This window comes from Pteropus vampyrus, unplaced genomic scaffold, assembly GCF_000151845.1.
Source record: "Pteropus vampyrus isolate Shadow unplaced genomic scaffold, Pvam_2.0 Scaffold81, whole genome shotgun sequence".
NCBI classification, from domain to species: Eukaryota; Metazoa; Chordata; class Mammalia; order Chiroptera; family Pteropodidae; genus Pteropus; species Pteropus vampyrus.
Window position 1 is genome coordinate 2,417,715 of NW_011888862.1, and position 22,191 is coordinate 2,439,905.

Here is a 22,191-nt window from a genome sequence, read left to right on the forward strand (position 1 = left end):
TATTGCTCTCTGAACACTTCATGAATGGCTACACCTTCTGCCTTTGCTCCTCTTTGGAAAAAGCTCATTTTGTCTCTCTTTTGTTTTAAGCAAGGACATTCACATTTTATTCTACATATATTTGCATACATATACATATAGAGAGAATCTTAACCTTTTTCATTTTACATAGTGTTGATGGAAGACCATCCAAACCTGTAGAGAATTTTTATGAGTTTATTTGAGCCAGACTGAGGACATATACCAGGGAGCAAGACCTCAAATGCTCCTGAGAGTAACACTTTTGCAGCTTCTTCTATGTGTCTGAGATTGAGGTGACATAAGGAAGATTACATGAAGGTGGGAGAAAGCAAGACAGAGATTGGATTACAGGACAGTTAACAAGATAGAGTGCTCTCTTGAGGGTTGATACCCCCTTCCACAGGTATTACTTCTGGCATCTCAAAGATGGGTTAACCTGGATGCACAAGAACAATGGATGGGCCAGTTTAAAACCTTTCACTAAAGAAGTTATAGGCCTGGGGTGTGACCACCCACCAGGACCTGCCTAGTTAGGAATTTATGATCACATCATCATCTGAGATTATTTTCCATAGAACCCTTTTTTGATGCACAATAGTCATTTATTTTATTTTAAGTATTTAAATTAACCTTTTGTTTTAGAATAGTTTTAGATTTACAGAAAAGTTGCGAAGACAGAACAGAGTTCCTTTATACCCCTCACCCAGCTTTCCCTATTGTTAGCGTCTATATTACAATGATAAATTTGTCACAATTAATGAACCAATATCGATATATTATTACCAATTAAACTCCATACTTTATTCAGTTTTCATTACTTTTCCCTTAAAGTTTAGAATATCACATTACAAGTAGTTATCATGTCTCCTTAGGTTCCTATGAGCTGCGAGTCACTTGGATTTTTCCTGTTTTTGATGACCTTGACAGTTTCGAAAAGTACTAGTCATGTATTTTGTACCATGCCTCTCATTTTAGGTTTTTCTAATGATTGTCTCATGATTAGACTGGGTGTATGGGATTTGAAGAGGAAGACTCACAGACGGGAAATGCCATTCTTGACATAACAGGGGTACCTGTTATTAGCAAAATTATTTTTATATTCATCTATCGGCATCTATATTAAGCCAAATATGGGTTCATACTGATGCCTCTAATTCCAAACCAGTGCCACATGGTTTATTCTAGCCTTCCCCCTTATGTAAACTCTATTTTTGGCCAAGCGCTATTGTATCTTTGTAAAGACTTTCTGTTCCACTCGGGTGTTTAAGCACTGATAAGGATGGCTAATGCTTAAAGCTTTACAAGCTATAAAAAAAAAAGATTTCCATTTGACTGCAGGCGCAATGGAACAATCACACAGGTTAGTCTTGCTTCATCAACCATCTCATTCATCTGTGGCCCGTTAGTTCACATTGTCATCCACTGGTCCCTTCAACCTGACCTTGAAACACTCCCAGTCTCTCAGCCAATTTTCACTCTCTTCTCAGAAGCATTTCTTTTCTTGATATTCTGGGACTCAGAGAAAACCAGGGCAGTTGTCTCAGGCCCTCTTAGCCTCAATGCCTTATACTCCTCTCACGGCATGGTAGTGAAGAAAATTCAAGACACTACCTCTTCCCATGATTCCAGATGGGGTAGGAAGAGGAGGCTCCTTCTACTCCTGATTCCCAAAACTTATCTGGGGGTTCTAAGTTTCCTCTGCCCCTGAATTTACCACAGTCCAACCCCCTTGTCTGACACCCAATCAGCATCTCACTCTATTGCGCTTCTCTCTGACCATCTCATCCTCTCCAGGCTGGATAAATTTAATATTGTCCAGGGAAAGGAAATATTGTTTTATGTGGGTTTTTTTTTTCATGTATTTCATGCATTTAGAGCTGGGCTACAACTTTTGAAACCACTCCCTTTTCTTCAGTTCTTCCAAGCTAACCCTTCCCTGAAGCAGTGACTGCCTCCTAGCCCACGTCCCAACGCGGTGGGGGAGGAGGACGCAGCCATCTCGAGTGGGTGCACTCCCATTGCTAAACGCCTTACAAACTTTCTCTGCCGCATCAGCTCATTTGGTCTGGGAACATCTATCAACACCTAAATTTGCTCTAGTGACTTGGAGCAGCAGGAATGAATGTCCGCATATATGTAGTCCATCCTGAAGAGACGATTACATGAGATTTTAGCAAAAGACATAGGGAGGAAGAACAAAAAGTTGATGGGATCCAGAAAACCCACCCTCATCCTCTTCTCAAAATGCTGATTGAATATTCAATATGCTTGGCGTTTCGCTTAGGGCATCAGTGAAGGGAGAAGTTGAGAGAACAGCACGGAGGAAGGGCAGCGTGACAGTTCCCACGCTTTTTTCTACCTCTGTTGCACTATTGACCTTTGGCTTAAGTTTCTTCATCCGTAGACTAACGGGGCCATCCGAGCTCTAAATCACTATGGCTTTTTGGTGTAGTGTCTTGGTCCCTTATTTGGGAGATACCGACCTCGGGAAACATAGGAATGGGTTGCAACTGATGGAAAGACCCAGGTTTTCAGGTAATTGCTCTGCAACCTGGTCCTGACTCAAAAAGGAATTTGCAGAAGACTGCAGGGAACTTGGCCTTGTCCCTGTGCAGTCAGATGTGCCGTTGGAAGGAGTCAGTCCCATTCACCATGATGAAATGAGCTTGTTCGGTTTAGCTGGGCCACCATGTATGGTTACATAGGTTGGCCACCACTGAAGGGGAGTTGGCCATATGACCAAGTGAGGCTGTAACCCAGCCCTCCTTCTTACCTGGCTCTGTGCCCTAATTTGGGGCAACGCAGACCAGAGGCAGAGTACCTTTAGTTAACTCGTTCCTCCAGAGGGCTGCCACTTTCTGGTGGGCACTGAGGCATGTACAGACTAGCACATTAAGCTTTGTTTGAAATGAGAAATAATGGTACAAATGGAGAAGAACTGGCTGCAGTTGGGAATGAGTATAATGGAGTAGGTGTGAGGCAGGGTGACTATGAAGACTGAGCGGGTTCAGGAAGAGTGGGTGACGGCACCTAGGAGTCAGGGAGGAAGGGAAGGTGGAGAAGGAGATCAACAATAGCTGCTACCTGCGGCTGAGTCCTGCCACCTATCTCACCTGTGTCTGTGCTCACCAGGGAAGGGCAGCTTGCTGTCCCCTCAGGAGCCCCGCACATCAATTTAAAACCAGCATGGGCTCACATCAGCTCTGGCCTTGTGTAAAGGAATCTGTGTACTTTCTCATCCAAATCCTTTGCTTAAAAATGTTTCTTTTATGTGACTCCTTCCACTTGAGCCGTTTTTATATTCAGTGCTGTGTTTTTGTTTTTGTTTTTTTTTGATGAACAACTGATTTCCAGCACCTGGTGTCGTTCTAGGTCTTGGGGCATTTTCAGGGCCCCATGGTATTTCTACACGTGGCACTTCGCCACAGCCTTGACGCGAAGAAGTCACCTGCTGGCCCGGGGGTGCTGTGGCACTCATCGACACCACAGGAAAGGGTTGTGGCCAGTGCCACGAGAGTGGTTCTCCTGGCCTACTTTGGGCAACAGCTCAGAGATGAGTGAAGCCCCCCGACAACAAGAGTAGTAATAGTAATACCAGCTCTACTGCCGCAGACTGTCCTAAGAGTTCCACACACACGAATACATACGTATAATCCTCAAAGCTATAATAGGAGGGTGAGGCTGTAATTCTTCTCCCCATTTGAGAGATGAGAAAACTGAGGCTCAGAGAGGTTCATCTGCTCCAGCTGGTGACTTGTGTGTCTGGAACATCCATGCTGCCTGGAAGGGATGATTAATGACAGATCGTCTCCATTTTGAAATAAAGATCTGTGTCAGCGTGGGTGGCAAAGGGAAAAGCAAGGAAAGAGATGCCCAAGAGCTTTGTGCCTTCGCGGGGCAGGGTGGGACAGCAGGCCTGCCCACTGAGGGCCAGTCTCTGGGCTCAGGCAGAGGACTGGAGCCTCTGACCACTTGCCTTGGGAGACTACACTTCTGGTTTGCAGTGACTGTCCTGCCCTGGTATTGATTTTGTTTCCATTTTTATCTTTCATGGTTACTGGTTGTGTAGAAAAACATGGGAAGGCTCATTTGATTCGGATCAGTACGTCATTTTTATGAGTTTGCCTGGCCTGGGCACTAGACTGTTTGCAAGTATAACCTTAGTAGCATGTGCCAGGCTTTATGAGTTCCCAAGTAACTGGTCTATAGTTGGATGACACATTATATCCTGGAAGCCAGAGCATATGGGTTTGACTTTTCTAGAAAAGCCGACCAGTGCTCCAGCCTAAAGGTATGTTCCTCAGTATGCTTCTGGCAGTCACTTTTACTTAGCTTTTTAAACTTTATTTCTGAGCAAACATTTCATGGGAAAGCAACAGACTGGGTGGTAGCCACATGAGTCCTTGAGCTCACTGTGGCGAAGGCTTGGGTAAGCCCATGAAGCCACACGCTGTATTCCCTGACAGGGAACCACTGTCATGGTTCCCTGATGCCAGGCCTTGAATCGCCAGAGGGACCACTCATTAGAGATCAGTTTAGGAATGGCCACCCACAGAGATGAGTTCTGAAAGGCATTCCTTCATAGCAAGGTTTTCCAGTCTATGGCCATGTTACCCTGAACGTGCCCGATCCCATCTGATCTCAGAAGCTAAGCAGGGTCGGGCCTGGTTAGTACTTGGAGGGGAGACCACCTAGGAAGACCAGGTGCTGTAGGCGTAAAAAAAGGAAAAAGATTTTCCAACCACTGTATGTTGTCACAGAGAGAGGTTATACAAGGGAGGGAGATCCTAGGCTTGAGAGAAAGTAATAGTAATAATAATGTGTGTATGTGTGTAAATGTCACCCCCTTCCCACCCCTGTCCCCGATGTGTTTTCCTCCAAATCCAGGAGCGTAAGGCAAGATGAAGCATATTCTATTCCATTCCAAACGATTCTTTGGGCCAGGGGTGAGCAAATGTTTTTTATAAAGTAAATATTTTAGGCTTTGCGGGCCAAGAGGCAAATTGAGGACATTATATAGGTACTTACATAATAAAAGAAAAACAAATTGCACAATTATTTAATTGATAACATTCAAAATATAATGAGCACAGTTCTGTGTAATATACGTCTAATAATGAGAAGGATGGAATTCTTTGGGGGATGGTAACGTTTTGCCAGGGTGGAGTTTAAAGTTAGTGTTCTTCGTCATTAGATCAATTGCAAAGGTTCCTCTATAAAAGTTCTTCACCCACGGGCTAGACTTGGCCCACTGCCTGCCGTTTGCTGATCTCTGCTCTTGGTTAAACCTCGAGGCCCTCTCCCTGAGAGTTTATAATCCAATGCGCTTATCAGGCCAAATCAGGGAATTAAATTTTCCTGCCTCATGAACGCTCACGGTCATCCATTCACTCGCTCATTCATTCAACAAATGTTTATGGAGCTTATACTCTGCGCCAGGTGCTGGCTGAGATATAGGGACACCCAGGAGAAAGATGCCCTCTCTGTGGCCACAGCCTGGTGAGGGACCCACACCCACCTTGCTGTGCGCTGTCTTGGAAATGTCTGGAACAAAGGTGAAGCAATACAAATGTTATTTAACTACATCTGTGAATTCTATAACAAAAGATGAGTTTGGGCAATTCGAAATTGAATTCTAAATCTCTCCCTCATTTTTCCCCAATCTTGCACTGCAGAACTGACTACCATTAACATTTTGGGGAAGATCCTTACAGCCTCAGTCACATCCACCCGCACATATACATACACATGAATATATGCAAACTCACAAAAATACACCATATATGTCTGGCTCGGGTTATATTTAAATCATTTTATAAATGGCTTTTCTGCCCCTAATTTTAGTTTTGAAATTTTAAAGCACAATGAATAGATGATTTGGAAACAGTTAAGAAATCACAAGTTCCCTTCTCGTCACATAAACTTCTGCAAACCACATGCTACGTTCCACTGATGGTAAAGTGATCAATTTCAGGAAGTTAGCCAGTTTCTCTTCGCCGTTTGTACCCACTGCACAGAGGGTACCACTCTGCAGTGCTACATGCAGGCTATGGACTGAGAAATGAGAAAAACTGACAACAGAAAAGTGGTAAGTAGCTTCTATTCTTTTAATGAAGCTTTCCAACAAAATATATGATTTCTGATCCTGAAATACAGTTTGATGGCAAGTGGTGTGAACAGAGAAAGTGACGAATGGGCAAATTAAGATAAAAAGGAGAAGTACTGTAGCAACTCTAAATGTAGGTAAAGTGGCCTGGTGTACAGGAAATTTTGAAAACCAAATGCAGTGGTCTTATTTTTTTGGACAGGAAACGAAGCAAATTCCAAGTCAGGAATTGAGCTGGAATGTTCCTTTCTGATCCTGCCAGAAATAGTATTCTCTTCTAGAAGCAACAGGTTGGAGGTGAAGCAGGTGAGAGGCGTTTCTACAGAAAAGGATAAACTCTGTTCCCTCACGTACATGAGTCATGTGCTGGTGCCTAGGCCTGAAATTAATATACTACAAGAAGCTTAATGTTCAACTTTAATTATTGCTTTTCTTGTTAGGGGTTTTAAAGTAACAAGTTACTATTTCTAAAATTATATTCTCTAGCGTTTAGGCATAGCAGATGGTCAGTTTTTGTTATTGTCGAGAACTGGCAGATCGAAAAACAAACTTTATAATTTTAAAAAATGATATGTTTTCTAGAAAATTCAATAAGATCCAGGAACAATTGATAAGTCAGATTTCAAGAGCTCATCCAAATTTTTCCTTATATTTTTCCACGCTCACTTAGTGCTCATTAAACTTCTTACCGTCATTTTTACCACCATTTAATGTATATTTAAGGATTTTTTTGTATCCATTTAATGCCCATTATAGATCTTGAAAGTAAATTAATTCTGTGCTGAAGTTTGATGGTGTTTTACGAAATGACTGCAATGGCTCATAAGGAATGAGGCCAAGAGGACCAATGACATGTACGGAATGGCAATTGACGTTCATTTCTACTCGATACTTGTAAACCGTTGAGATAGCCAATATAATTGTATTGTAAGAAAGTGGAAAATGGCATAATAATAAAATCAAGCTAAACTTGGGAAAACTGCCCACCTCCCTCCCACTGGCCTCAGAACAGGGGTTCTTAGCCTTGACTATGTATTAGAATCATGCAGCAAATTTTTAAAAGTTCTGCTGCCGGGCTGAACCCCAGACCAATGAAATCAGAGTCTCGGGGGGTGGGAGCTGGGCATGGCAGCTTTCTGACTCCCCATGTATCTCAGCGTTCAGCCACAGTTGAGAACAACTGCCTAAGTGGCCCCCGAACAGGTCTCTTGGGTCCGTTACTAAAAAGGGTGACGAGGCTGCCTGAAGACCCAAAACTTACTCATTAGCCCCTTGGTTTGACTTCCGAGAGCAAAATAACGATTATCTGAAAAGCTGATGCTGTGGAGCAGGGTGAGGGCAGTTGATGAAGTTCATTTTCTCCTTCAGCCGCTGCCCCTTATCCTTCCATGTGCTAACCCTAATGCAGCGTGAGGGGTTATGAGACAGGAGCCCGCCTCGTGGACACCCCAGACTTATGGAGTATCAGGATGTGTCTCATAGGAGAGGATGTCATTAGCCAGGGTTAGTCCTTGAAACTCAGTTGGATGCTGTTTGTAAGCGTGTTTCAATGCCACCTCCAGGGTCTGTTGAGGGGAGCGTCATTCCAATGGAATGTATTTGAGTTCAACTGACTTATTAGATGGAGTTGAGGGATTGATTATTTTTTAAACTGTTATCTCTAATTTATGACTCTTCAGGGCTATAAAGACACAGTAAATTTAAGTGTATTACCTACAGTTCTGGACCGGTATTAGCAAGTATGGGCTTTGTTGACTTTTCAGATGGTTACAAAGAACTGCTAGTCGGTCCATACATCTAAAGTCGGTGGATTTCCAGTTGTTCCGTGGGATTACAGAGTGCTCTGTGGTAGACTGATCAGTGTCAAAAGGCAAGGTGGGTAATCCACCCGGCATTTGAATCCGGAAGGTTCCAGGTATGGCTATGGTGTTTCTGCTGATAATCCAAACCAGACCATTGCTAGCTGGCCCCTTGGTTGCAGCTAATTTTTTAACTACTCAGGTACACATGTAAGCTCAGTTTCAGCTCTGCCACCTACCATCTGAGCGACTTCGAGTAAATTAGCCTCTCTGAGTCTCAGGTTCTACGTCTGTAAAATGGGGTCTTATGATAGCACCCACCTCACTGATTTGCAGGGGGATGAAATAAGGAAATGCATGCCTCGCACTCAACCCAGTGTTTGTCTCCTGGTAAAGCTCCCTACCATATTGCCCGGAATTCAAACAGCATAGGTTTTCATACTTTTATGTATATGAAATCAGGATCCATGCCTTCATTGATAGGTGCCTTGAATGTGGTGTAGTGGGTTCTTTTGTCCTCCAAAGCTGTTAGTAAATCCATCGAATTTAGAATGGATAAAATAAAGTATCTATTATTAATTGTAAATTTCATCTAAGGTGATAAATCCTATCCGTACAACCATTTTTTTTATTACTTACATAATGTATCAGTTGTGAGCATAGTCAATGCAAATGAATCAGAACCCATTAAAAATCAGAAATATTTCCAGTTTGGCAAAAATTCAGTTCCGGTCGAATGCCACAAAATACCCAAACAATTAAGTAACTCAGTTAGGGGGATTAATCACATCTTACGATCAATAGGTTCTCTTGACATTTTAGTATTAGGGGACACCAGCGGGACCCATCCCGAGAAAGGGGTGCAGCTAAGGAGATGGGCTGTGGCAAATCACATGTTGGCAAAGGAAGCCTTTGAAGAGAGAAGAAAGGAAGCATCATTGCAAAATCTCTGCTTGCAGCCTGAAAAGGGGTGTGAAAAGGTAAAAAGCCATTTTATTCCAGGAAGGCAGCCTTGGGCAGCTCGCAGACCACCTTCACCTTAGATTGTGTGGGAAAACCTGCAGGATTTTAGTGTCGCCTAGTGAGATCAGTCTTTTTGCACCCAGTCTCTGCCCCGCCTGCTGCTCTTGCCCCAGGGGCTAGGTTATGGGGGTGGCCCCTTGGCTCATTCTGACTTCCAGGCTTCTTCAGCTAAGACAGACTTTTCTGAACCGTTCTTTAAACTGCACTGGCCTTTAAAAATTGTGGTTTTGGTGTCCATTGGGGTCCAAGTTGAGAAGGAAGTTTTGGGTGAGGACTGAGACAGGTCATTTTCATTGTAACATTTGGCTCCTTCAGAACTCAAAGGAGAGAATTGGATTATTGTGCATCATGACCCAACCAAAGAACTGATTCGGCATGGAAAATAGGGAAACAGTTGTGAAATTGCTTCTTCAGTTGCTAGCAACAGCTGTATTTGGCAGGCAGGGGGAAGTGAAGCAGATTCCTTTTGAGGTGTGATTCATATGCTTTCTTTACAGAAATAGGTCTTGATTTTTTCTGGGTGTTCCAGCGCAACACCCAGTGAAAGATCCAGACCGTGCAGACCTCATCATCCAAATCAGTGTGTTCTACGCAGTGAGTTCCACTGAACGGCTCTTAATTACCCGCCCTCTGCTCTTACTCTCTTTCCTGTGGCTGCTGTAACAGAGTATCTCAAACCTGGTGGCTCAAAACAACAAATTTATCCTCTCACGATTCTGGAAACCAGAAGTCTGAAATCAAGGCATTGTCAACAGAGTTGGTTCCTTCTTGTGGTTCCAGAGGGAAAATCTGTATTGTGCCTTTCTCCCAGCTTCCGGTGGTAGTGGACAGTCCTTGGCATTCCTTGGCTTGTAACCCCAATCTCTACCTCCATCTTCACATGGTCGTCTTTCCTGCGTGTGTCTGTGTCCAAATGTCCCTCTTCTTCTAAGGGTATCAGTCATTGGAGTAGGGCCTGCCCTAATCTAGTATGAACTCATTGTAAAGACCCTATTTCCTAATGAGCTCACATTCACAGGTACAGAGGTTAAAACTGCTTCGACATATCTTTGCGGGGACACATAATTCAACCTGCAACACTTCACATTTTTTGATCCTTTATTCTGCCACTTCTACTTAATCCTAGTCCTTTCACTTCACCAGCTCCTAATCTAATAATTTACTTTCCAGGAAGTGTCTCCTACGAAACTTGTCTCCGGGGACCTGATCTGAGCCCCATTATACCCTCACTGACAACCAGAGCCAATTTCTCCTTAGGCATAGAAGGCACAGAGCCTAGGGCCCATGATGCTTTAAGCAAAGATTTAACTTCTTTTAAAATCAGCAAATTTTTTTCTGGATGTTCCAATGCAATACCAATGCACAACAGCAATTTATACCAATGTGGTCATAAAATATAATTTTTACTTTTTTTTAAAGTGGAGGAAGGGGCCCATGAAGGGCAAAATGCCTCGGGCCCATGAAAGTCATAATTTGGCCCCGTCGACAGCCATATTCTATTTTGCAATATAACACATGCCAAGAAAAATTCAGGAATTGCTAATGTGTCCCCAGTGAAGGAGATTTAAGTACTGATGCACGATTTCTGATCCAAAATCTGTGGGCCAGAATGGTGTCAAAGTTCAGAATTCCTGTTTTAGTAAGATAATATGTTATCTATATGACATACGACAAAACATTCCCAACGGGTCCAGGTCACACGCATGGCTATTTCTGCCATGATAGTAGAATGTTCGCACTAAGTGGATAAATAAAGACGATGGTAGCTGTAGGTTAGTTCAGATCAGATTTTGCTGCCAAAAACATCACCAAAAAAAAAAAAGAAAGAAATCTCCCAATGTTCAGATCTTTTAGAATTTCTGAATTGCGAGAAGGAATTGAGAACCTGTGCAAGAAGTCTGGAAAGACTCCGCAACTGGAGGCAACAGGCATGGCAGGTGGCACGCCAGATAGGGCTGCACAGTGGATTGGTTAAGAGTACACGTGTGAAGTTAGACCCCTCCTGGTCCCCTCTCTGAGACTTACTATCTTTTAAGGTCAAATCCAGAGCCTCGGGTTCAGGACAGGACCTACATTAAGAAAAGAAACCATAAACCAGTGTCCTGGGTTGCCAGAGGCTTGATTCCACCAATTGTTGGGTCTCTGATTTGGTTTTCTTTTTCTCGGTCGACCTCCCTTTCGTATTGGGTGAATTCCCAGGTGACTGGTGTTGACCATAGAATCTCCAAATGAAAGAACAGGGTTCCCCAGTCTACGGTTGAGCCTCAGCTCAGGACGAATGGGTGCACTCAGCTTTTGACTAGGGTGAGGAGAGTGAGGCATTTGCTTTGGGTACCAAATTTAAGGGAGGAAGGGTACCAAAAATAATCAAGATCAATAATCAAGATCAATAATATTTTCATGTTGTATTTTTAAAAACCAAACTGGCAAGCTTTGGACAGCAAGCCGTTTGCCTGTTTTAATAAATAAATTAAGTTTTTTTGGAACAGAGCCTGGCTGAGGGTGAAGGCAGGCAGAGCAGGGCATTGCAAGTACAGGGTCAGAATCTGTCCTTGTTTAAAGTGGCCTTGTTTGATATTTTGTCCATCAGGGATTTTTCAGTTTTTAAAATAGTATTCATCTTGATGACTAAGTTTTTGGAGGTCCCCTTAAATTTTGCAGCCATGACCCTACTATTGTGCCCATCTGCTTTTCCAGCAAGATCCTGCAGTGTCCTGACTGGGCTGCTGGAGTAGGATGTTCATAACCCGATGGCTGTCAGTTTCTAGAGCCCAGGGGACAGAAGTGGAGGGGGTTCCACGCTCCAGATACAGACTGTCCTTAACTCTCGTTTTTTCCCTTTGGCAGTTCACCTGGGCCTTCACTTGTACCTCAAGTCCTGAACCCGAGGCTCTGGATTTGACCTTAAAAGATAGTAAGTCTCAGAGAGGGGACCAGGAGGGGTCTAACTTCACATGTGTACTCTTAACCAATCCACTGTGCAGCCCTATCTGGCATGCCACCTGCCATGCCTGTTGCCTCCAGTTGCGGAGTCTTTCCAGGCTTCTGTGATGTGAATGGACTTTACTCTGGTTGACTCTTCAGTTTCTGTTCTTCTCTGGCACCTACTGCTCAATCACCTGCTCTCCATCTTCTTCAACTTCCTACGTGGTCTTAATCTGCTGTGTTCTTCTCTTACACCCTGTCTAATCTTGTTAGTCCTTTACTGTCATTTTAATGGGAAACTTCAACTGTCAGACTCAAACAACGAAGTGTCCTCTCTCTCTCTCTCTCTCTCTCTCTCTCTCTGTATGTCTCTCTCGCTCTCTTATTTGCATAGTTCCGCTTTCTTTCTTATTTGCATAATTGCTCTTTTTTCCTCTATTTATGAGATTTCCAGTTCTCTCTATATATTTTTGCCTCAATGCCATTTCTCTATTTTATTTGCAGAGTTGTCATTTCTCTCCTGCCATGCTGGATAGTGTTTATTCATTGTTTATATCGTAAGGGTAAATTTTCCCTGGTAACCTTCTCAGTTGGTGTGGGGGCTGATCCCCTCTGATGTCCTTTTTAGAGCCACAACTTTTGATAGCCACAGGCATGGGAGTGACCAGGAGAAAGAACTTGGCTGGCGAGGTACAGCTCTTGCTGGGGCCTTGGGCTTCGCTCTGTCCTCAGATCCAACTGGATGACATGAGCTAGGGTTCACTCTGTGAATGAGGGGCTTTCACAGTCCATTCTGCCTCTATGAGGTCCTGAGGTGGATGGAGAGGCTTGAATAGTCAGGGTTCTCACCTTAACTTCTCTGCTAGCTGCCTGTTCACACTTCCCATTCTTCCCACCCAGGCACTTCTCTTTAAATTCAGGTTATTTGGAACTGGTCAACTCAAGTTCTTACCTCAGGACTCTTTTGGGAAGGTAGAGTTAAGAACGTCAAGCTCTTCACTCACAAGTCCCCTCTGATCACTTCCATGGCCCAATATTTACTTGAAGGTGCTGTAGACTCTCCGAGAGGCCATTTTCATCCTGGAAATACAGCAAATTGCAAAAGGCTCCTCTCCTGGTCTCTAGCACCCCCTTACAGCCTGACTTCAATTGCTCGGGATTGTATGAGAGAGAATTACATTCGAAGTTGGATGTTGATGCCTCAAGCTGAGGCTGGACCTGCCCAAGTGACCACCTGAAATGCCTCACCTACCAACAGTGCTCTGTCTGCCATGCAAAGGGTCTGCAAGCTGGCCTCACCCTGCCGTGGGCCTTTAAAAAATTATTTTTATTTTTTATTTATCTATAATTAAAAATTATAATAGGAATCTGACAAGCACTACCTCAGCCAGGTGATCAAGGTTCACGTCAACACTGAAAGTCTCATTGCTAGTATGTGCCCTTGGTGTGTTGTGACTAGAATGACACTTTGCCTCTGTGGTCTTCCTCTCCAAAACTCATCGCCCCAATCTAATCATGACAAAAGCATCGGACAATCTGCATAATCATCCCTTTTCTCAGCTTTATTTTTCTACATAGTATTTTCCACCATCTAAGATAGTGTAGTAATGTAAGCTCCATACGGGCAGTTATTTTAATCTGTTTTGTTCATTGCTGTATTCTCAGCCTGAAAATAGTCCCTGAAATAAAGTAGATGCTTAATAAATATTTTTTGAACGAATGAATAAATGAATAGAGCTGCCTTCTCATTTTATTGCTGCATAGTAATGCATTATATGAATATACATAATTTTTTAAAACGAGACCACTACCCATAGGCATTTAGATTCTTTCCAATCTTTTGCTATTACTAGCAGCCCTGCATTGACAATCCTTGTATATAGTCATTTGCATACATGAGGGTCTATCATTAGTATCTATTTCTAGAATTAAAATTGCTGAGCCTATGTATGTTTCCAATGTTGATAGATATCACAAATTGCTCTCTATCTTAGAGGCAGCACTAATTGAGTCTCCTCCTGGCAAAATCTGAGAATATGCTTCTCCACATTCTCACCCACACAGTAGAATCTGTGAAAAATGCTATCTCGGTGTAATATTTTGAGCGAAGTTGAGTATTTTTTCCTATGTTTAAGGGCTATTTGTTTTCCTTTTTTCTGTGAACTGTCTGTTAATATATTTTTGTGCAGTTTTCTATTGGGTTATTTGTCTTCTCACTTATGCATAAAAAGTCTTTACCTATCAAATATATCATTCCTTTAGCTGTGATATGAACTGCAAACATGTCTTCCTACTTTATTGTTTCACTTTTGGGTACCAAGTTTTTTCATGAGGCAGAATTTTTATTTGTGTGTGCTTTAATCTCTGCTCTATTATTTTTTTTTTCATTGTTCTGGAGTAACTAGGCAATGCAATTAGACAATAAAAATGACTTAGACTGCATAAGGGGTGATAGGAAGATCATCATCATTTGTAGATGGTTTAATTGTTTACCCAAGAAAATCACGTGGAGAAACAACTATTCCAAATAATCATAGAATTTATTATAGTTATTTGGCATAAGATTAACTATAGAAACCAATAGTTTGTGTACACCAGGAAAGGCCCATTAGAAGGTACGATAGATGTGATCCATTAACAAGAGAAGAATCATGAGCAAGACTTACCCTACCAGATACTCGCATACTTAAAAACTGTAATTATTAAAATATGTGGTACTAGCACATGAGTAATGAATAGGTAGATAAAACATAATAGAGAGTCTAGAAACAGATATACACAGGAAAGTTAGTTTATGATGAAAGGAGCATATCAAATTGGTAAGCAAAAGATGATTCAATAAATGATGTTGGGGCACCTTATTTTTTCCCTTTTGAAAAAAATAATGTGGTTCTACACCTTATATTTTATGCCAAAGCAATTCTAGTGGGTTAAGATATTTCAATGTAAGAAAATTAAATCATAAAATTACTAGAAAAAAGGGATGAGAAAAATTGTTGTTGATATTGAAGTGTAGAAGATCCTTTCTGGCTTACACTGCCCTGGATAATCTGATTAACCCCCGTGGCCGTAGTTGCCATGGCTCCCAAATTCATCCTTCTAGCAGAACTCTCCTCTGAGCCTAAGACAGATATATGTAACTGCCTACTGGACATCTCCACTGGAAGATCACAAACTCAACTCAAATTCAACATGTCAAATTTAATTAATATTCACTTGCTCCACCCCCTGCCCCAAACGACCTTCTTTCTCAGTGAAGGGAATACTTTTCCATCCAGTTGCACAGATCGGGAACCCGAAAGTAACCTTGAATTCTTCCCTCTCCCTCACAATCCCCCCCATTACATATCTATAGCTACGTCTCTCAGTTTTACCTCCTAAGTATCTCCTGAATCCATTTCTATCTCCATTGCCACCAACTTAGTTCAAGCCACTATCATCTCGCTCCTGAAGTTATGTGTCCTCTTGCCAGCGACCACTGTCGAATCAATAAGCATGGTACCACTCCGCTTAAAACCTTCAAAGTCTTGCGTTGTCCTTCAGTTAAAGGTCAAAATCTACTCTTGTCTTTTCTTACGTCCCTTGATGTCTTTTGGTTCCATATATTCACGTGTTCATGAAGATGAGGATTGAAAAATGACCATTGAATGTAGTGACATGGAGATACTGAGGACCTCAGCAACATCTCTATTTCTTATCTATTATGTGCCATTCCAATCCTCTTGGCTATACCTCTTATTCTGGGTCCGACTGTTACAAGCAGTCCTCTGCAGGTTTTGATCAGCTTTGAGGACTTTGAAACCTGATATGCTTTGTCTTAGGTCCAAACATGCTGTTTTGATTCCTGTCCAGGCTCCTGTAAAGGCGCAGAGTGGGAAACCCAAAGGAATACACTCAGGGCCTTTGTATGTGCTGGAATATTCTTTTGACCTATTTGTGCCTTATACATGTTAATTCAATCTCAGAATCCCAGCTCAAGTTTCTTTTCCTCAGGGAAATCTTTCTCAGCCTCCTTTTTTTATACTTTTATGGTATCACATACTTCTTTGTGTCACAGTTGAAATCTTGTAATGCTGTGTTCAACTCATGTCTCTTTAACCCACTAGACTGTGAGCTAACTAATAAGCTGTACATGTAATCAAACAGACTCCCCAGGTCACCCACCAGTTTGAAAACCACAAAGAAGAGTAGGGAAGTGACTTCCAGATCTAGCAATTTCCACACTTGGACATCACATAGGCTCACACTTGCTTAGGTACTGAGCAAATATAACATTGGGTCACCTCCCAAAGTTGCTCTCATCCCCAAGCTTCATTATCCTCTAGGTGTACCTGTGTCTCCCAGTGGAGATGTTGAGCCTAAAGATCTATGGTGGCCTCTGCAAGAGCTGCATGCTTTCAAGTCATGAATCACCTTTTCATACATATCATCTAAACATGTTAGTTTTCTATTCGTATATAACAAATAACTGCCAAATTTAGAGGCTTCGAATAATACCCATTTATTAGCTTAAATTTCTGTAGGGTGCAGTTTGGGTAGGCTTCCCTAGGTTTTCTGCTCTAGGTCTAACACATTGATTTTAAGGCTAAAATCAATGTGTTGGCCAACTTAGACTCTTATTTCAAGACTCTGGATAAGTAAGGATCCATTGCGAAGTTCATTCAGGTCCTCAGTCAGTTTTAGTTCTTTGTGGTTGTAAGGTGGGGTAGGGGAGCATTTCCTTGCTAGCTGTCAGCAGGGAGCCACCCAGCTTGTAAAGGATGCCCGCATTCATTGTCAGTGGCCCCCTCCATCTTCAAGTCAGCAATAGTACATCAAAATTTTCTCCTGCTTCCGATCTCTCTGACTCTCCCTTCTGCTGCTAGCCAGAGAAGACACTCTGCTTTTACAGGTGTATATGATTAGCTTAGGCCATCTAGATAATCTCCCTTTTGCCACGGAATGTAACGTAATTACAGGAGTAATGTCAGAGGCAAAAGTCACAGGGGCAATCTTAAAATTCTGCCTTCCACACCAGGTAAAACAGGGTTTTCTTTAGTAAAAATTAAACATTAAGCAGCAGTACCTAGATAGTGTCGTTGTTGAAAATAAAAGTAACTGAAAATGCCCAGGATTTCTAGTCCACTTTAATTTTCATCTCATAAAGAGTTGACTTTTTTTTCTTGTCTATTATACATGGGCAATAATTATTGCCCCTCAGCATTATGAGTATCTATGTAAAAATCCTTTACAATATAGTAAGGGTATGACAGAGACTGCTAGTTCACTAAATCTAAATTTTAGGATAATTTAGAAGAAAGCACACCTGGTTTAACTCATAATAAGGACACAAGTTGGACTTTAGTGAAAAATATAGTTTAGGAAAGACTGGTTGGTCTCCATAACCAGTGAGATAAGATTTGAGAGTTCTTTTGATCATAACTCTTGATCAAACCAATCATATTAACCTGTTTATTGCATTGTATAATTACTAAAAGTAATATAATCAGCCCTCTATTAAGAAAGAGGCACAGAAAGTGAGGCACACTAAGTGTTACAGAGGATTCACAAAAATATAAAATATCATGTCTTCCCCACGGAAGTTTACAACGTTAACGAAAGAATAGCTATTAATGCCAATGTTTATACAATAAGAGACATATGAGTAGTAGCCATTCTGCAAAAAAAAATTTAAGTGATGGCTACATTTGAGGCATTGTGCTGGCAGGAAGATTTCAAAATGAGATTGTGTAGTATGACGGCTAGTGGTTAAAAACAGGACATTGGAATCATGTCGGCTCAAGTCCTACCTCTGCAATGTACCATCCTTCTGAAGGTTGCTTAAGCCTCCCAGGTTTTTTCTTCACTTACAAAATATGGCTAATAACATCACGTATCTTGCTGTGTTGCTACAAACATTAATGTGGGTGAGAAAATGTTTATGTTTGAACAATAACTGATTTTTTCATTATTATTATCAATAGAAGGTGTCCACTTTCCTGTCATGCAAGGTGATAAGAGAACTTGACATGTACAACCATAGAAGTATAGAAAAATCATGGGAAATACCAATAAGAGATATGGTTGTGTAGATAAGGTAGAGATGACTGGCTTGCAGATGATGAATGATGCTATAACAGAAGCTGGATCTGAACTCTCCTTAGGACATCAAGAGTTATATTAATAGGTTGAAACTATAGATATATAGCTTGCTGTGCTACAGATCTAGCATGGACCATAGTCATGGTCCAGCCCTGGCCACATCGTGGTGGGGACATCTTGATTAATGCGTCCACAAAAGCTTCCCAAGTTTTTACATCATTATAATCTTAAATAGCTCCATCTTCAACTTCTTTTAGCACCATGAAGCTGAACACAGTGAAAACTTAAAATCGTTCTGAACTTAATGTAATGCAATTTGTTTACTTGTTAAGAAAACCCACACTTCAAAACTCATATAAAGTACGGTGAAGCGCTGTAGATTTCATCATGAAATACCTGGCAAATGTCGCTACTTTAACACTGCGCCTCCACTTTTGATTTTCCTTAGGTAAACATGACCCTTCAGTCTTTACTTCTGACCTGCCTTTTCCTGCTAATCTCTCATTCCTGTGAGTTCTTCACTGAAGCAGAGTATCCTAGAAGCTATCCTTGTGATCTGAAAACACTAAATTTCTCCATTATTGTAGAGTGCAACGATCGTCAGCTGAAAGAAGTTCCCCAAATAACAGTCAAAAATGTGACAGAACTAGACCTTTCTGGAAATTCAATTATGCACGTAACAAATAAATCATTTCAAGGACTGCAAAATCTTACTAAAATCAATCTAAACCACAATGTCATGTTCTATCCCTACAAGAAAAATCATTCTATAAATAAAAAAGGCATGAATATTACAGCTGGGGCATTCCTCAGCCTACAGAACCTAATGGAATTACTGCTTGAAGACAACCAGTTAGACAAAATACCTGCCAATCTGCCCGGGTCTTTGAAAAAACTTAGTCTAATTCAAAACAACATAATTCTTGTAAGTAAAAATGACACTTCAGGACTTCAGAATTTGGAAACTCTCAATTTGGGCTGGAACTGCTTTTTTGGCAATGCTTGTAATACAACTTTTCGTGTAGGATGCGGAGCATTTGAAGAGATTACAAATTTGAAGGTGCTTTCACTATCTTTCAATAACCTTTTACAAGTGCCACACAACCTGCCGAAATCTCTAACAGAACTTTACCTCAGCAACACCAACATCACAATCATCAATGAAGACGACTTCAAGAATTTGGAAAATTTAACGGTACTAGATTTAAGCGGGAACTGTCCAAGGTGTTTCAACGCACCATTTCCCTGTACGCCTTGCGCAGAAGATGCTTCAATTCAGATAGCTGATTGTGCTTTCCAACACCTGACCAACCTTCGATACCTCAACCTCTCTAGCACCTCCCTCCACAATATTCATGCATCCTGGTTTAACAATATGCTTTATCTGAAGGAGCTACATCTTGAATTCAACTATTTAGCACAAGAAATAGCTTCTGGGGGATTTTTAACAAAACTGCCGTCCTTAGAAATACTTGACTTATCTTATAACTATGTACAGAAAACATATCCACCATATATTAATATTTCCTCAAACTTCTCTCATCTTACACGTCTCCGGGAATTGCACTTAAAAGGTTATGTGTTCCAGAAACTTAGACAAGATGATTTCCAGCCCCTGATGAACCTCTCAAATTTACAGACTATCAACTTGGGCATTAACTTTATTCGCAAAATCGATTTTACCTTTTTCAAACATTGTTCTAACCTGTCGGTCATTTACTTGTCAGAAAACAGAATATCGCCCTTGGTAAATGATAACAGGCAAAGTTACGGAAATAGTTCCACTATCCAAAGTCATATCCTTAAGCCACGCTCAGCAGACACTGAGTTTGACCCACATTCAAATTTTTATCATAGCACCGAGCCTTTAATAAAGCCACAATGTACACAGTATGGCAAAGCCCTAGATTTAAGCTTGAACAATATTTTCTTTATTGGGCAAAAGCAATTTGAAGCTTTTCCTGGCATTGCCTGCTTAAATCTATCTTCAAATGCCATTAATCAAGTATTAAGTGGAACTGAATTTTCAGCTGTGCCTCAAGTCAAATATTTGGATTTATCAAGCAATAGACTAGACTTTGATAATGATAGTGCTTTCAATGAACTGCCTGAGTTAGAAGTTCTAGATCTCAGCCACAACGCACACTATTTCCAAATAGCAGGGGTAACGCACCGTCTAGGGTTTATTAAAAATTTAATGCACCTAAAAGTTTTAAACTTGAGCTACAACAGCATTTATACATTAACAGAGTACAATCTGAGTAGCAAGTCCCTAGAAGAATTAGTTTTCAGTGGAAATCGCCTTAACCTTATGTGGAATGCTCAGGATAACAGGTACAAGCACATTTTTCTATGTCTCACGAGTCTGAGACGGCTTGACTTATCTTTTAACAATCTTAAGCGTATCCCAGATAAAGTATTCCTTAACTTGCCCTCAAATCTCACTGAACTATATATAAATGATAATGAGTTATGTTTCTTTAACTGGACATTACTCTACAAGTTTCCTTTGCTCCAGTTGCTTGACTTAAGTAGGAACAGTCTATATTTTTTAACCTATAGCCTATCTACATTCACATCTTCTCTTCAGACGCTGCTACTGAGTCACAACAGGATTTTCCACCTGCCTTCCAACTTTCTTTCTGAAGCCAGCAGTCTGGTACATCTCGATTTAAGTTTCAACCTGCTAAAGATGATCAACAGATCCACATTTCAAACTAAGAACAGAACCAAGTTAGCCCTTTTGAAACTAGATGGAAACCCTTTAGACTGTACCTGTGACATGGGAGGTTTTCGAGAATGGATGCATAAAAATCTACAGGTTACAATTCCTCGACTGACAGATGTCACTTGTGCCAGCCCTGGGGATCAAAGAGGGAAGAGTATTATGACTCTAGAGCTAACCACCTGTGTTCCAGACACCATCGCAGCCATATTGTGTTTCTTTACATCCTTCATCACCATCATGGTTATGTTGGCTGCCCTGGCTCACCACTGGTTTTACTGGGATGTTTGGTTTATATATCAAGTGTGTTTAGCGAAAGTAAAAGGCTACAGGTCTCTTTCCACATCCCAAACTTTCTATGATGCTTACGTTTCTTATGACACCAAAGATGCCTCTGTTACGGACTGGGTGCTAAATGAGCTGCGCTTCCACCTAGAAGAGAGTGAAGGGAAAAACGTGCTCCTCTGTTTAGAGGAGAGGGATTGGGACCCGGGATTAGCCATCATCGATAACCTCATGCAGAGCATCAACCAAAGCAAAAAAACGATATTTGTCTTAACCAAAAAATATGCAAGAAGCTGGAGCTTTAAAACAGCATTCTACTTGGCCTTGCAGAGACTAATGGAAGAGAATATGGATGTGATTGTATTTATTCTGCTGGAGCCAGTGTTACAGCATTCTCAGTATTTGAGGCTGCGGCAGAGACTCTGTAAAAGCTCCATCCTCCAGTGGCCTGACAATCCCAAGGCAGAAGGCTTGTTTTGGCAAAATCTGAAAAATGTAGTTTTAACCGAAAATGATTCACGGTATAATAATTTGTATGTCGATTCCATTAGACAATACTAACTGACGTTAAGTCATGGTTCACTAACATAATACAAATGCAAAGAACTGACCCTTCTGCCTTAGTGATCTATTGCTGTGTAACAAATCACCCCAAAACTTAGTGGCTTAAAGCAACACAATCGTTATAGTCTCTGTGGGTCAGGAGTCCAGGTATGGCTTAGCTGGGTTCTCTGCTCAGGGTCTCTCAAAAGCTGCAATCTAGGTGTCAGCCAAGGCCACGGGCATCTCCTGAGGTTAAGATCCACTTCTAAGCTCACGCTCATGTGGTTGTTTTCAGGATTTAGTTCCTTCTGGACTGTTGGCCCAAGTCTGCTCTCAGTTTCTGGCCATGTGGCCCTCTCCCACATGGAAGCTTGCTTCATCAAAGCCAGAGAGAGAGAGAGAGAGAGAGAGAGAGAGAGAGAGAGTGCTGGCAAGACAGAAGGCACCATCTCTTGTAATCTAATCAGGGAAGTGATATCCCATAATTTTGGTTATATTCTATTTGTTAGAAATAAATCACGGATCCCACCAGCTCAGTGGGAGTGATCACCTCAATCCAGGGAAGCTAGTCTATGACCAAGAAGGGTGGTTGCGATGGCTGTGGTCAGCCTGACATCTTGATCAGAGACTGAGAATCTCAGGAGGTGGCCTACTACATCTTCTTTTTGATATCTAAGAACTTT

General features: G+C 41.6%; 1 protein-coding gene and 1 pseudogene across 3 annotated transcripts; both read left to right on the forward strand.

The window, feature by feature from the left end:
* Positions 1–4,618: 4,618 nt before the first annotated feature.
* Positions 4,619–4,737, forward strand: LOC111741781 (annotated as a pseudogene).
* A 1,297-nt stretch (positions 4,738–6,034) lies between these two features.
* TLR8 (toll like receptor 8) lies at positions 6,035–21,638 on the forward strand. 3 transcript variants are annotated; one of them, XM_011362911.1, is made up of 3 exons: positions 6,035–6,109; positions 11,797–11,863; positions 18,404–21,581. In XM_011362911.1, the coding sequence occupies exon 3, from the start codon at positions 18,410–18,412 to the stop codon at positions 21,524–21,526; it is 3,117 nt and encodes a 1,038-aa protein (XP_011361213.1). In that variant the 5' UTR covers positions 6,035–6,109; positions 11,797–11,863; positions 18,404–18,409; the 3' UTR covers positions 21,527–21,581. The 3 variants fall into 3 exon arrangements, with proteins under 3 accessions (XP_011361213.1, XP_011361215.1, XP_011361214.1); XM_011362912.1 differs by lacking the exon at positions 6,035–6,109 and adding an exon at positions 8,861–8,906 and having other exon boundaries at positions 18,404–21,638; XM_011362913.1 differs by lacking the exons at positions 6,035–6,109; positions 11,797–11,863 and adding an exon at positions 6,335–6,433 and having other exon boundaries at positions 18,404–21,638.
* The last annotated feature ends 553 nt before the right edge of the window (positions 21,639–22,191 follow it).